Genomic DNA, 14,862 nt, shown 5'->3' on the forward strand with positions numbered 1-14,862 from the left:
GAATCACAAGAGGGCGAGGTATATTGGGAAAAGGCCGGGCGATACGGGAAGATTTAAGTTAGATTAAATCAAGGCCAGACAGAGATTCTGAAATCAGATACTGAATTGTAAGGTGTACCCAGGACCAGATATAGACTCATATCACAAAATAGTAGTGATGAAAAGTACGCTGAAGTTCAAGACATCAGTCAAGAAGAATCAATACGCAAATAAGTGTGTTATGGAAGTACTAAGGAATGATGAGATATGCTTGAAGTTCTCTAAGGCTATAGCTACAGCAATAAGGAATAGTTCAGTAAACAGTAAAGTTGAAGAGGAATGTATATCTCTAAAGAGGGCCATCACAGAAGTTTGGAAGGAAAACATAGGTACAAAGAAGCTTCAGCAATAAGGAATAGTTCAGTAAACAGTAAAGTTAAAAAGGAATGGATAACTCTAAAGAGGGCCATCACAGAAGTTGGGAAGCAAAACATAGGTACAAAGAAGATACCTGCGAAGAAACCGTGGGTAACGGAAGAAATACTTCAGTTCATTGATGTAAGGAGGAAGTACAAAAATGTTCGAGGAAACTCAGCAATATAGAAAAAAATGGTTCAAATGGCTCTGAGCACTATGGGACTCAACTGCTGTGGTTATCAGTCCCCTAGAACTTAGAACTACTTAAACCTAACTAACCTAAGGACATCACGCACATCCATGCCCGAGGCAGGATTCGAACCTGCGACCGTAGCAGTCCCACGGTTCCGGACTGCGCGCCTAGAACCGCGAGACCACCGCGGCCGGCTATAGAAATACAAGTCGCTGAGGGATGAAATAAATAGGAAGTGCACTGAAGCTAAGATGAAATGGCTGCAGGAAAAATGTGATGACATCGAAAAAGAAATGCTTGTCGGAAGGAAAGACTCAGCATAGAGGAAAGTCAAAACAACCTTAGGTGACATTAAAAGCAAGGGCGGCAACATTACGAGTGCAACGGGAATTCCACTATGAAAAGCAGAGGAGAGAGCAAATAGATGGAAAGAGTATACAGAAGGCCTCTATGAGGGGTAAAATTTGTCTGCTGTTATAGAAGAATAAAGAGGAGTCGATTTAGAAGAGATAGGGTATCCATCTTAGAATCAGAATCTAAAAGAAATTTGGAGGACTTTGAAGGTCAAATAAGGCAGAAATGATAGATAAAATTCCATCAGAATTTCTAAAATCATTGATGGAAGTGGCAAGGAAACAACTATTCACGTTGGTGTGTTGAATGTATGAGTCTAGCGACATACCATCTGACTTTCGGAACAGCATCATCCACACAATTCCGAAGACGGCAACAGCTGACAAGTGCGAGAATTATCGCACTATCAGCGTAACAGCTCATGCATCCAAATTGTTTACAAGAATAATATACAGAAGAATGGAAAAGAAAGTTGAGGATGCGCTAGGTGACGATCAGTTTGGCTTTAGGAAAAGCAAAGGCACGAAAGAGGCAATTCTGACGTTGCAGTTCATAATGGAAAAGAAGTATCAAGACTTGTTCATAGGATTTGTCGACCTGGAAAAAGCGTTCCACAATGTAAAATGGTGCTAGATGTTCGAAATTCTGAAAAAAGTAGAGGTAAGCTGTAGGGAGACAAGGGTAATATACAATATGTACAATAGCCAACAAGCATTGTATCTATGGGGTGCTACAGACGAATGTTAAAAATTAGGTGGACTGATAAGGTAAGGAATGAGGAGGTTCTATGCAGAATCGGAGAGGAAAGGAATATGTTTTAAAACACTGACAAGGAGAAGGGACAGGATGATAGAGCATCTGTTAAGACATCAGGGAATGACTTCGATGGTATTAGAGAGAGCTTTAGAGCGCAAAAACTGAAGAGGAAGACAGGATTGGAATACATTGAACAAATAATTGGGGATGTAGGTTGCAAGTGCTACTCTGAGGTGAAGAGGTTAGCATACGAGAGGAATTCGTGAGAGGGCGCATCAAACCAATCAGATGACTGATGGAAAAAAAAGAAAAAAATGACGCCATGGTAAGCACTTGGTGATTGTTAAACCGAATATCTTGAATGAACTTTAATTCTTGTCAAAGTTTTGGCGTAAAGTCAGCGCCGGCACGCCAGTCGCGAACGACAAAGAAGAGAAGGCTGTGAGAAGAAGTCAGCCGACTGCACGCTGACCGACTCCCTTCCAGGATGACAACGTGACAAAAGCGGCCCCTAGGTGAAGAGGACATAAGCGCCGCGCACGACTGGTGATGACCCACTTCGATAGTTACTTCAAAGTTACGTACTTCAGCGGCAGTGTCAAAGAAGTCGCTTCGTTAGGAATCTATGTAGCACATACGTTTGTTTGCCTGTTCTGAACAAGACCGATGATTTTGTATGTCACCCTTCCTTGTGACACATCCATCAAAGATTTGAGTATTGTGTTGTTTTGTTGTAATAGAACTCCTTAGTACGAGTTGCTTGATTGTTGTCTAGTGAACCAAGTATGCAGGCTTTCTTCTCAAGTATCAAAGTGATATACCATGTTAACACCTGTGAAGTATGTAAGGCTATGAGTATGTATGTGATCTAAGTATGATTTTACGACGGTTATTTATTTATACTTGAGCCAATTACGTCATGATGATGATATTTCTTGTTTGAAGTGCTGAGTTGTCCAGTTAGCTGAGTTCTGTGCATATATCCTGTCTATAATATTACATTTGAAGTTCTTGTCAGTGGAAATGTTTTATATTATTGATACAAAGTTAATAATAATTCACATGGCCATATTCTTATCTTTATTATAATATTTATGTAGTGATCCCATTATACTAAGTTTATGTTACAGATTCATTCATGCTTGTGTACTGGTTATCTTTGGAAGTTACTTTGGACCATTTATTGACTACCCTTTAGGCGTATTTCCATTTTTTACTATCAGTGTTTTCTGCACAGGAAGCGAACGCATTACCTGCCTGTTTCACATTGACTGTTTACTGAGTTGATATTTACTCATAACTGCTGGTCTTTCTCCAGCAGTTATCTGAGCTTTCTTTGTAAATGATTGTGACAAGACTGCATATTTGTTAACAGCAAGTATTAGAGAATATGTAGATGCTGTAGGAGTTGTTGTAATTAGTGTAATTGGGTGTAGACTGGTGCAGTGAGTAGTTGTAGATTTGGCTACATTTATGTGAAGGTAGTTGAAGTGATAACGAGCTCAGCAGAAAGAGTACAACCAATGAGTGTAATATATGTGAATGCACAATAATATTTCAGGACCCTAAAAGAATTGTAAATAAACTAAAGATATTTACTTACATTAGTATTGCATCACGGCTAAATTGAAGCCAATTTCTCAAATTCATGTTTCAATCTTTTAATTTAATTATTTATACGGTGTTTCAGAACTAATGATCAGTATTCAGAGATATGACACGAATGATCATTCGAAACATAATAGTCAAGTAAACATGGTCTCTAAAACACATACCTTAAGGGCTATGAGCAATTCTTGATCTTCGATACTGCGAGACAAATCTCTTCTACTTGCTGCTGCTGTACTTGCTACTGCTCTTTGCTTTCCAAACATTGGGAAGCGGTAGCATGGACCAAAACAAGACAAAAATTTCCAGTAGACATTTAAGAACTGTTTTTTACTAGAAGAGTTGTGTTTCAAAGTAGCAAAACGAACAATTGCCCATAGTTCTTAAGGTCTGCATTTTAGAGTACATGTTTAGTGGACTTTTTTCTTGTTTTCGTCTATACTGTCACTCACAAAATATGGAAAGCAAAGAGCTTGCTGTAGACGAGATCGGTTTCACACTATCGAAGATCAAGAATTGTTCCTAGCTCCTAAGGTATGCGTTTTAGAACCCGTATTTCTCGACATTTTTGTTTCGAATATCATTCCTGCCACGTCCCTGAAAAACGACCATAACTTCTGAAACATCCTGTTGTGTCTTTTGAACATGACATTTTTTTTTGGATAATTATGTGTTACATGTTACCAATTCAAGCCACAATATGATCATACTTTCAACAGAAATTACGCTGTTTAATCGTCCTATGCTCAAAAGTGCTTATTAATATTTTCTTTTCATTTGTAGCTTTTGTACGTCCTTTATGGTCCTTTATGGCCAGTTTTCAGACCATGAGAGATCATTGATCTTTATTCATGAATCTTGAACTACGTTATCTCTTATTCGAGTTGGTGAATGAGGACCATTTTTCTGGTTAGGGTAATCCTAAAGATCAGATTGGATTATGTTCTGCTAATTATTTCACAGAAACAATTGCCTCAGAGACTGGCTAAAGGCGTCCAATATATTCGGTCATCTTCCATGTATTCCGTTTTTCTTTTACTTCTTTCCGTTGCTTCGTGTCACGAGCAGTCTTTGCTTTTATATCTGTGGCTTATTAGTCGATTTACACATGTTCACGGCTGCTCTGCCTACGCTGAGTGTATGCATCTGATGTCATTGACACGGGAGTGGCTTTAGCCAATGTTCAGTGAGGGATTTAGAATGGCTTTCCGGTTCAGAAGAAAAACAAAGCGTCCTGCCTCAATCTGTGACATTATGGCTGCTCTGGACTGAAGTTGAATTTTTCTTACTTGTGATATGGTGTGCTAACCAGCGTAGCTGCATTAGCATATACTGAGACACAGGGAACCACGCAGGAAAGCATGAAGGCAAAGGGCTTATACTGACTAAGTGGTTATAACAAGCATTAACAGCTTCTTTCTATGTACCTACCATGCACCAGACGGTAATGTTTTTCTTTGTGTTATGACCTGCCGGGCTATATTAGAACAGTGTTTTTTTCTTAGGCAATGTTTTCGATGAGTACATGTGTCATCTGTGTAGAATTCTTGTGTTTTGGGATCAAGTAGTAACCCTGAAGTTAAAAAAACATGTCACATCTGTACTAATGTCTCGTCAGTTTCATTAATTTAACTTAGGAGTATTAAACTATTAGACTACTAATTATCCAGTAGCCCTGGATGATCAAGAGGAATGCACTGATGCCTTACGCAGAGGTAGGTACAAAAATATTCTCGTTCCTTCATTCAATCGATAGTTCAAATGAAACTACTTCTGTCAGAAATAGTGAATGATTTTCAGATCACGAAAGGTAAGTATGCCTCTCGAGTTTCTGGACAACAGCTGTTCTGTCGTCCAATCATTATGCTCTGTAACAGCGCTACATTACTAAGTCACCACAAATAAGAATAAATTATTTCAGGTGCCAGGAGAATTTATTTTGCATTACTTATGGGTATCTTTGGGGAATTATTTAGGAGGATAGAGAGATTGTGTAATAATGTTATTTCCTTTGGGGTTCATCCAATCGTAAATATGGCACCTCTGATAGGGGCCATTTCAACTGGAACTCTAACGTCCTCTTTTACTAGCAAAATCTCATCCACTTTAACAGGCATCATACCGTCTTACATATAAAGTAGAAAGCAGTCATCCTACTGACCAAAGAGATTCATTTGAAAACACTTAAGCAATGTTTTAACATTAGAAATAGCCTAGCACTTCTTATGTTTATAAATGTGGCAGACTCTTAATGTTGTCTGTTGCTTTCGCTGGGCCTGAATGGTGACAAGGCAACAATTGTCATTCCATCATGCTGGGTTAATAACAGGATAGCAACTTGTGTAAAACAGTTTGATGTAGAAAACTGCAAAAGTTGCGTATTTCAATCCATTTTATTTAATTCAAGACCGAATTCGTGTATCAGAACCCATTTCGAAATCATCCGAAGAGAAGAAAAAGGTTTATTCCATGTTGAAACGCAAATCATGTTAATATTTTACATACTTGTCTCTAAGCTCTAAATCAAGTTTTCAGTGACCATTAGCAGTACAATCATACAACTCCGTACAGTTTTATGTTATTCCTGCCAATGATCACTGAAAAACTTGACTTAGCATAGGTACGTATGAGCAGTATTAACATGGTTTGCCTCCTGTCAAGGAATACGCCATTTTTTCTGTGTGATTGAATTGATAATGCGTTCTGAAACCCAAAACCTGTCATCAGTTAAATAAAATGAACAGAACTTCAAATTTGGTTCTGTTCTACTTCAAACTTTAATTACGTTAAAAATAGTCATTGTTCGCTCCACACATTACTGTTCAATTGAATTTGGACACAGGGACTTCAGCGTAAAGGTGTTACCACTCATAGCAACTGCTTTTTATCTATTACATGCAGTTCCTTCAACGGTGTTACAGAAGTAAGAGCGCCCATTAAGCCATCACTTAAACCAGAAAGATGCAGTTTTTGCTGCTTTCTGTTTAGCTGGTTTTCGCAGATGCACTTTACAAAGTGAAGGGTATCCGCAGAACGGTGGAGTGGTCAGTCTGTGGAAGACTGCACAGGATTAATTTATTTTTACATAAGGCAGGTCATAAAAGTGTTATATGGCTTTTTCAAGAATCGCCTTAAAGTAGGTTCCCAGCCCCACCATCTCCAATCCTATTGCTTCTAGTTTCATTATTGTAAATTTTAACGTGCTCCCTCATTTTAGCGTCAGCCAGTATAGTGAGAACAGCAAGGCTTTACACATCACCTTCATAGACTGATTTCATGCTCTGGATATGAAAACATACTCCATGCTTGCTTAGGCAATGTTTTCATATCAATGGTAAAAGTACGTCCTACAATGACTGTAATTTTATAATCAATGCAGCAGGTAAGTAATGAGTTCCAGTAGAATTTTTCTGTCATGGTTGGGTTCATGGCAATATTTCACTGATGGTAGGAGGCTCTGCAGAGGAACACGCTTTGTTCTTAAACATGCTACAGCTATCTTGATTCGTTTGAATGGCTGTATCAGAAAAAGAGAAAATATTTTCTTCTCGGGAAAAAAGCAGTTTGAAAGACACGTTTGAGAAATATCGCGAGCTAAATGGGGTAAATATTGTAACAGAAGGAAAAGTACTAAGCAAGCTTAGCAAGCGAGACAGAGATCAAATGAAGAGTGGCACAATTAATTATGTAATTAGTTAATTAATTCGAAAGTTTTGCATAAATGCTCATAAAACTCCAGTGGCAGATGCTGCAAGACGCTTCACACAGTGAACTTTCCTTTTGAAACTTCGAAAGCGTAAGTTCGGAGAAGAATCGTGCAACATATTATTTCCTCCCTCATATGTCTCCCTAAATGATCGCGATGAGAAAAAACAGAAAAATTAATGTCGCACGGAGATTTATCGATAGTCGTTCACCCCACGTACCGTTTGCGAATGGAAGACGGGAGGAGGGAACTCCTGTACCACAAGTACCTTCCACCACACTTTGTATGGAGGCATGCACAGTGAAGATGTAAGTGCGCCCTGCCGCGTACTCACACATGACCCTGAGCTGGACGGTGTTGCTGGCGCCGTCGCCTTCGATGTTGGAGGCGGAACAGGTGTAGTTGCCAGCCTGGTGCTTGCTCACCATCTGCAGCGCCAGGTTGTGCGTACTTACGATGATGCCGTCAGACGTGCTGTGATGCAGCGGCGCCCCCTGCAACATGTGAGCCTCACATGAAGTACTATCCTGTATTTGAAACGTCTGGTATCCTTCTCCGTTTGGCTCATCTTTGGGGTGGCAGCTCAACAAGACTGCAGAATCCTCTGCCTGCTCGTCGATAGCATGTACGGTCAGTTTCCTAAGAAAGAGTATGCCATAATTGTAAATGTAACGTCCACAGTGACATCTCCGGTAGTGGTCTCGAATCTGTAATCAATGCGCTTTTTGCACAGTGCATAGATAAACAGTCTGAAAGACGAACGTTTTGTTTTGTCTGTTGCAGTTTAAAATGAGAGCAGAATACCTGAAGCGTCACCAGGCAGTGTTCCTCGTAAATCATCCAAAGGGACCAAAGCTTTCATATGAAGCTGCTGCTAAAATTCTTAGAAAGTCAAAGACATTCCTTGCGAAGTAGATCAAACGGTATTTAGAGGTTGGGAACGTGTATAATTTACCGGAGAGAGGGCTAAAGTGCCAAGCTATAATCGATAATGGCGGGGATTGGATTAACTATTGGGCTACTGTGCAAATAGTAATAACATGTATTTTCACGTAAACCTGTATTTATAACAGTGTCTTTTATTTCATAGAGATAACAACATACACTTGCTTGTGGATCTGATTGTATGTTGTTACAGTTGTCCTTTAATTGCTTTATGAAGACACAGTTCTAAAGCAATGCACTACAAAGCATAATGCACACGCTGTTAATATGAATACTAGCCAAGAGTGCCGTGGTTTATCGCTTTTATTACGTCAATTTTGTCACTGCTTGCCTTTCTGATATTGCAGCAATTGTAATTCACGAAATTAGGCAGACTGTTCTGGCATAAATTGTAATTTTTATTTACCTCATTTACGTAAATAGCACGAAAGAATATAAATAACGAACTACCAATGTGAGATGCCTATTAGGCTTATCACAAGCAAAAAGTTTTATGTTAGGAAATAGTTTCATATTTCATTCATACGCTCCAGGTTCTCAAGTATTAGAAATAGTAGTAGCGCGAAATGTTTACATAAATTTGGGATTGTCACATTCATCCATATAATTTGTGTGAAATCCACGTTTGTTCTCCTTCCCTGTTCTAATATACAACCTTGTCACTAATTCTGCAACTATTCTTGTCATTGGTACAGACGGTGTTTAGACGGTGTTTAGAAAGGATAGATTACATGCAACCGGTAGTGGAGTGTTCGTCGCTGTTAGTAGTAGTCTATCCTGTAGTGAAGTAGAAGTGGATAGTTCCTGTGAATTATTATGGGTGGAGGTTATACTCAACAACCGAGCTAGGTTAATAATTGGCTCCTTTTACCGACCTCCCGACTCAGCAGCATTAGTGGCAGAACAACTGAGAGAAAATTTGGAATACATTTCACATAAATTTTCTCAGCATGTTATAGTCTTAGGTGGAGATTTCAATTTACCAGATATAGACTGGGACACTCAGATGTTTAGGACGGGTGGCAGGGACAGAGCATCGAGTGACATTATACTGAGTGCACTATCCGAAAATTACCTCGAGCAATTAAACAGAAAACCGACTCGTGGAGATAACATCTTGGACCTACTGATAACAAACAGACCCGAACTTTTCGACTCTTTAAGTACAGAACAGGGAATCAGTGATCATAAGGCCGTTGCAGCATCCCTGAATATGGATGTTAATAGGAATATAAAAAAAGGGAGGAAGGTTTATCTGTTTAGCAAGAGTAATAGAAGGCAGATTTCAGACTACCTAACAGATCAAATCGAAAATTTCTGTTCCGACACTGACAATGTTGAGTGTTTATGGAAAAAGTTCAAGGCAACCGTAAAATGCGTTTTAGACAGGTACGTGCCGAGTAAAACTGTGAGGGACGGGAAAATCCCACCGAGGTACAACAACAAAGTTAGGAAACTACTGCGAAAGCAAAGAGAGCTTCACTCCAAGTTTAAACGCAGCCAAAGCCTCTCAGACAAACAGAAGCTAAACGATGTCAAAGTTAGCGTAAGGAGGGCTATGCGTGAAGCGTTCAGAGAATTCGAAAGTAAAATTCTATCTACCGACTTGACAGAAAATCCTAGGAAGTTCTGGTCTTACGTTAAATCAGTAAGTGGCTCGAAACAGCATATCCAGACACTCCGGGATGATGATGGCATTGAAACAGAGGATGACACGCGTAAAGCTGAAATACTAAACACCTTTTTCCAAAGCTGTTTCACAGTGGAAGACCGCACTGCAATTCCTTCTCTAAATCCTCGCACAAACGAAAAAATGGCTGATATCGAAATAAGTGTCCAAGGAATAGAAAAGCAACTGGAGTCACTCAATAGAGGAAAGTCCACTGGACCTGACGGGATACCAATTCGATTCTACACAGAGTACGCGAAAGAACTTGCCCCCCTTCTAACAGCCGTGTACCGCAAGTCTCTAGAGGAACGGAGGGTTCCAAATGATTGGAAAAGAGCACAGGTAGTCCCAGTCTTCAAGAAGGGTCGTCGAGCAGTTGCGCAAAACTATAGACCTACATCTCTGACGTCGATCTGTTGTAGAATTTTAGAACATGTTTTTTGCTCGAGTATCATGTCGTTTTTGGAAACCCAGAATCTAGTATGTAGGAATCAACGTGGGTTCCGGAAACAGCGATCGTGTGAGACCCAACTCGCGTTATTTGTTCATGAGACCCAGAAAATATTAGATACAGGCTCCCAGGTAGATGCTATTTTTCTTGACTTCCGGAAGGCGTTCGATACAGTTCCGCACTGTCGCCTGATAATCAAAGTAAGAGCCTACGGAATATCAGACCAGCTGTGTGGCTGGATTGAAGAGTTTTTAGCAAACAGAACACAGCATGTTGTTATCAATGGAGAGACGTCTACAGACGTTAAAGTAACCTCTGGCGTGCCATAGGGGAGTGTTATGGGACCATTGGTTTTCACAATATATATAAATGACCTAGTAGATTGTGTCGGAAGTTCCATGCGGCTTTTCGCGGATGATGCTGTAGTATACAGAGAAGTTGCAGCATTAGAAAATTGTAGCGAAATGCAGGAAGGTCTGCAGCGGATAGGCACTTGGTGCAGGGAGTGGCAACTGTCCCTTAACATAGACAAATGTAATGTATTGCGAATACATAGAAAGAAGGATCCTTTATTGTATGATTATATGATAGCGGAACAAACACTGGTAGCAGTTACTTCTGTAAAATATCTGGGAGTATGCGTACGGAACGATTTGAAGTGGAATGATCATATAAAATTGATTGTTGGTAAGGCGGGTACAAGGTTGAGATTCATTGGGAGAGTGCTTAGAAAATGTAGTCCATCAACAAAGGAGGTGGCTTACAAAACTCTCGTTCGACCTATACTTGAGTATTGCTCATCAGTGTGGGATCCGTACCAGATCGGTTTGACGGAAGAGATAGAGAAGATCCAAAGAAGAGCGGCGCGTTTCGTCACAGGGTTATTTGGTAACCGTGATAGCGTTACGGAGATGTTTAATAAACGCAAGTGGCAGACTCTGCAAGAGAGGCGCTCTGCATCGCGGTGTAGATTGCTCGCCAGGTTTCGAGAGGGTGCGTTTCTGGATGAGGTATCGAATATATTGCTTTCCCCTACTTATACCTCCCGAGGAGATCACGAATGTAAAATTAGAGAGATTAGAGCGCGCACGGAGGCTTTCAGACTGTCGTTCTTCCCGCGAACCATACGCGACTGGAGCAGGAAAGGGAGGTAATGACAGTGGCACGTAAAATGCTCTCAGCCACACACCTTTGGGTGGCTTGCGGAGTATAAATGTAGATGTAGATGTAGACTGTCAAAACCTATTCTCCTGTTAATTTCACTAACGCTGCCAGAATCATGAGTTGAGTTATCCTGCTTTTATTCTCAGCTTAGGCGTTATGACGTGTTCGTACAACGTGTTTTCCACGATATTCAGAGAATAGAACTTTAGTGGCTGCTAACCGGGTCTGAACAACTGACCCTTATTTGTGTAGTGATCTTGCAAAAAAAAATTTCTCAAAATTTCATTTTCTTGGTTACACCGAGAAGGTAATATGTGATCTTGCTCACCTGTTATTCCTGGTAGTGGTTAATTTCCACTCTGGTACTCTGGGTCTGTGGATTCCGCTAATAATTGTAACAACTCTTATCATTCACACATCCTATCAACCACATAAACTAACAACGATTGGTATTCACCCATTGGGGTTTATTCGGTTCAGCTCGTACAGCCCGGTCCCTTATGTGTGCGGGAAAGTTTTCAATGTCTTGACAACACGGTGCTTCCCTTGGGAGGGATTTCACCTACACTATGCACGCATTCAAAAATCAACTTATGATTTGAGCAGAAATCTACTTATAATGTGTTCAAAAATTTTCAAAAACCGACAGAGGTGTGTTTCAAAATCACATGAATAAACGATAGACCAACGTTTGCTAGATGCTAGGTGCTTTGTGAAACAAGGTTTTTTTCCTTCAAGAATATGTCCCTGAAAGGTGCCTGAAACCGATAAAGAAGTAAAATTCCTCTTGAGCAACTGGTTGCTGATTCTTTTAACAAATAGAAATAGAAATTCGTTACCGCGTATTCCCACGCCGGTGGATCGTGTCACATAGTCGTATTTTCAAAGCTCGTGCATATTTGGCAGTTTTCGGTTCCCTTCATCCGCTATAACTAACGCCGCAGTTTCGAACGCTGGTACATAACTTTTCTATCTCCTGAATCAAGATACCATTACATTACCTCTACCACATTAATATCGCTAATGATTCGCTATACAACCTATCGCTATATTGGCTCTGCGTGTTCGCAGATGCCCTACACGGTATTAGCAATGTGTACCAGTTTCTTTGGCTCTTCAGTGTATATGATGCCTACGAGCAAACAGAAATTGTCAATGATACTTTTATTCATCAAGGTGTAGTCTAATCAACTGCCGTAGCAGGAGAGACGCATCGATATACTAGGAGCAAGTACGAAGCTTTGACGGAAAGTAACAGCCTCCACTAATGGCGGAATAACACAGTACTGCAGACCACTAGTTTAAGAATGAATGAAGTATCGTGTCGAAGGTGGCACAGAAGAAAGACAAATGGACAATTTGAAATGATTTCAAAAGTATACGTCAAAATATAAATTATTGACGTAATTGTTTTTAGTTGTGTGAGGCTTCCAATTAACCATTTTTTCCTTTGTGCATTATGTCCCTGATATATCCCATCGTTGCTGCCTCGTGTCCAACAATTCTTAAAAGACTAAAAAAACAGAAAGTTTCCAACATGATTGGTGCCCAATAGGGCACCAGCATATCACCTCACCACAGACCATGTGCCAAACATTTATCTACATCTACATGATTACTCTGTTATTCACAATTAAGTGCCTGGAAAAGAATTCAATGAACCACCTTCAAGCTGTCTCTCTACCATTCCACTCTCTAACGACGCGCGGGAAAAACGAGCTCTTAAATTTTTCTGTGCGAGCCGTGATTTCTCTTATTTTATCGTGATGGTCATTTCTCCCTATGTAGGTGGGTGGCAACAGAATGTTTCCGAAGTCGGAGGAGAAAACTGGGGATTGAAATTTCATGAGAAGATACCCGTCGCAACGAAAACGATTTTGTTTTACTGATTGTCACTCCAATTCACGTAACTTGTATGTGGCACTATCTCCCCTATTTTGCGATAATATAAAACGAGCCGCCCTTCTCTTAACTTTTTAGATATCATCCGACAGGCCCACCTGACTCAGATCCCACACTGCAGAGCAATTCTCCAGAATAAAGCGGACAAGTGTAATGTATGCAGTCTCTTTAGTAGACCTGTTGCACCTTCTAAGTGTTCTTCCAATCAATCGCAGTCTTTCGTTTGCTCTACCCATAATATTGCGTATGTGATTGTTCCAATTTAGGTTATTTGTAATTGTAATCCCTAATTATTTGGTTGAATTTACAGCCTTCAGATTCGTGTGACTTATCGCGTACTCGAAATTTAGCTAATTTCTTTTAGTGCTCATGTAAATAACTTCACACCTTTCCTTATTCAGGATCGATTGCCAGTTTTCGAATCATACAGATATCTTATCTAAATCATTTTGGAAATAGTTTTGGTCATCAGATGACTATACAAGACGGTAAATGACAGCATCATCCGCAAATAATCTAAGAGGACTATGCAGACTGACTCCTATGTCGTTAACATAGATCAGGAACAATAGGGGGCCTATAACACTTCATTGGAGAACGCCAGATGATATTTCTGTTTAACTCGATGACTTTCCGTCTATGACAACGAAAGTGTGACTTTTCTGACAGGAAAACACCAACCCAGTCGCACAACTGAGGTGATATTCCATAGAAAATGGCTCTGAGCACTATGGGACTTGACATCTGTGGTCATCAGTCCCCTAGAACTTAGAACGACTTAATCCTAACTAACCTAAGGACATCACACACATCCATGCCCGAGGCAGGATTCGAACCTGCGACCGTAGCAGTCGCGCGGTTCCGGACTGCGCGCCTAGAACCGCTAGACCAACGCGGCCGGCGATATTCCATAGACACGCAGTTTGGTTAGAAGACGCTTGAAAATGAATATGTCTAAAAATAACCAGAAATGTACTTACGTTGTGCTTCCACATCACTTTGTAGGCACTGGGATTGGCGTTGACTTCACATTCGAAGTACACATCGTCCCCTTCCTCGATGTCGTTAGGATTCAGGTTTGCTCCTAAGCGAAGCTCAGTCTGAGGAACATCTGTGAAGAAGAGAGAGAAAGCAATGCGTTGTAAATCGGGCAGCGAACTATTGCAACACATATTAATAATACAAATGAACTTCTATAAATTATTACAACTTTCTATGTAAGTTTATATTCCAAACAAGGTAATTACTGGATAGGTTCTTGTGCCTATGAGCCATTCCCCACACCAGTATCCATCTTGCCATTCTTATAAACGTAAAAAGTTAAAAATTGTCTAAAAACCTTTACACATTGTATAAACAATCATCTCACATTATTCTAAAGAAAATAACTGTAAAATCTGCAGGAGCAATAATTACCTTCACAAATATAGACACCTAAGGTTAGACAAAGATAGAATTTCACTTCCCCTACAAAATCTCGAAATCTGTCAACTGTCAGCTTCAGTATTTAAAACGAAACGGAAACCGTTTGCATAACGTACGTTTGGATATGGTTATATTCTTTTTAATCATTGATTAGTTCGCTGGTTTTACAATTTGTGTAGCGATTCTTGGTCTCCTCTTTGTGTCTGTTGATAGTCTGAATACAACCACCGACTGGTAGAAGCGGTTGCGCCGTTGTGAATTATCGTGTCAGTGTGGCACAAGGAAACAAAAAG

At 40.1% G+C, this 14,862-nt stretch overlaps 1 protein-coding gene across 1 annotated transcript in view; it reads right to left on the reverse strand.

The window, feature by feature from the left end:
* LOC124613343 (nephrin-like) overlaps positions 1 to 14,862 on the reverse strand; it is a 512,361-nt gene that overhangs the window by 118,290 nt on the left and 379,209 nt on the right. Inside the window, exons 8-9 of the mRNA XM_047142040.1 lie at positions 14,125 to 14,255; positions 7,348 to 7,507 (exon numbers count right to left, since the gene is read on the reverse strand). Coding sequence (XP_046997996.1) covers positions 7,348 to 7,507; positions 14,125 to 14,255 — 291 coding nt within the window. The remainder of the gene's footprint in view (positions 1 to 7,347; positions 7,508 to 14,124; positions 14,256 to 14,862) is intronic.

The sequence above is a fragment of the Schistocerca americana genome, chromosome 4 (genome assembly GCF_021461395.2).
Source record: "Schistocerca americana isolate TAMUIC-IGC-003095 chromosome 4, iqSchAmer2.1, whole genome shotgun sequence".
NCBI classification, from domain to species: domain Eukaryota; kingdom Metazoa; phylum Arthropoda; class Insecta; order Orthoptera; family Acrididae; genus Schistocerca; species Schistocerca americana.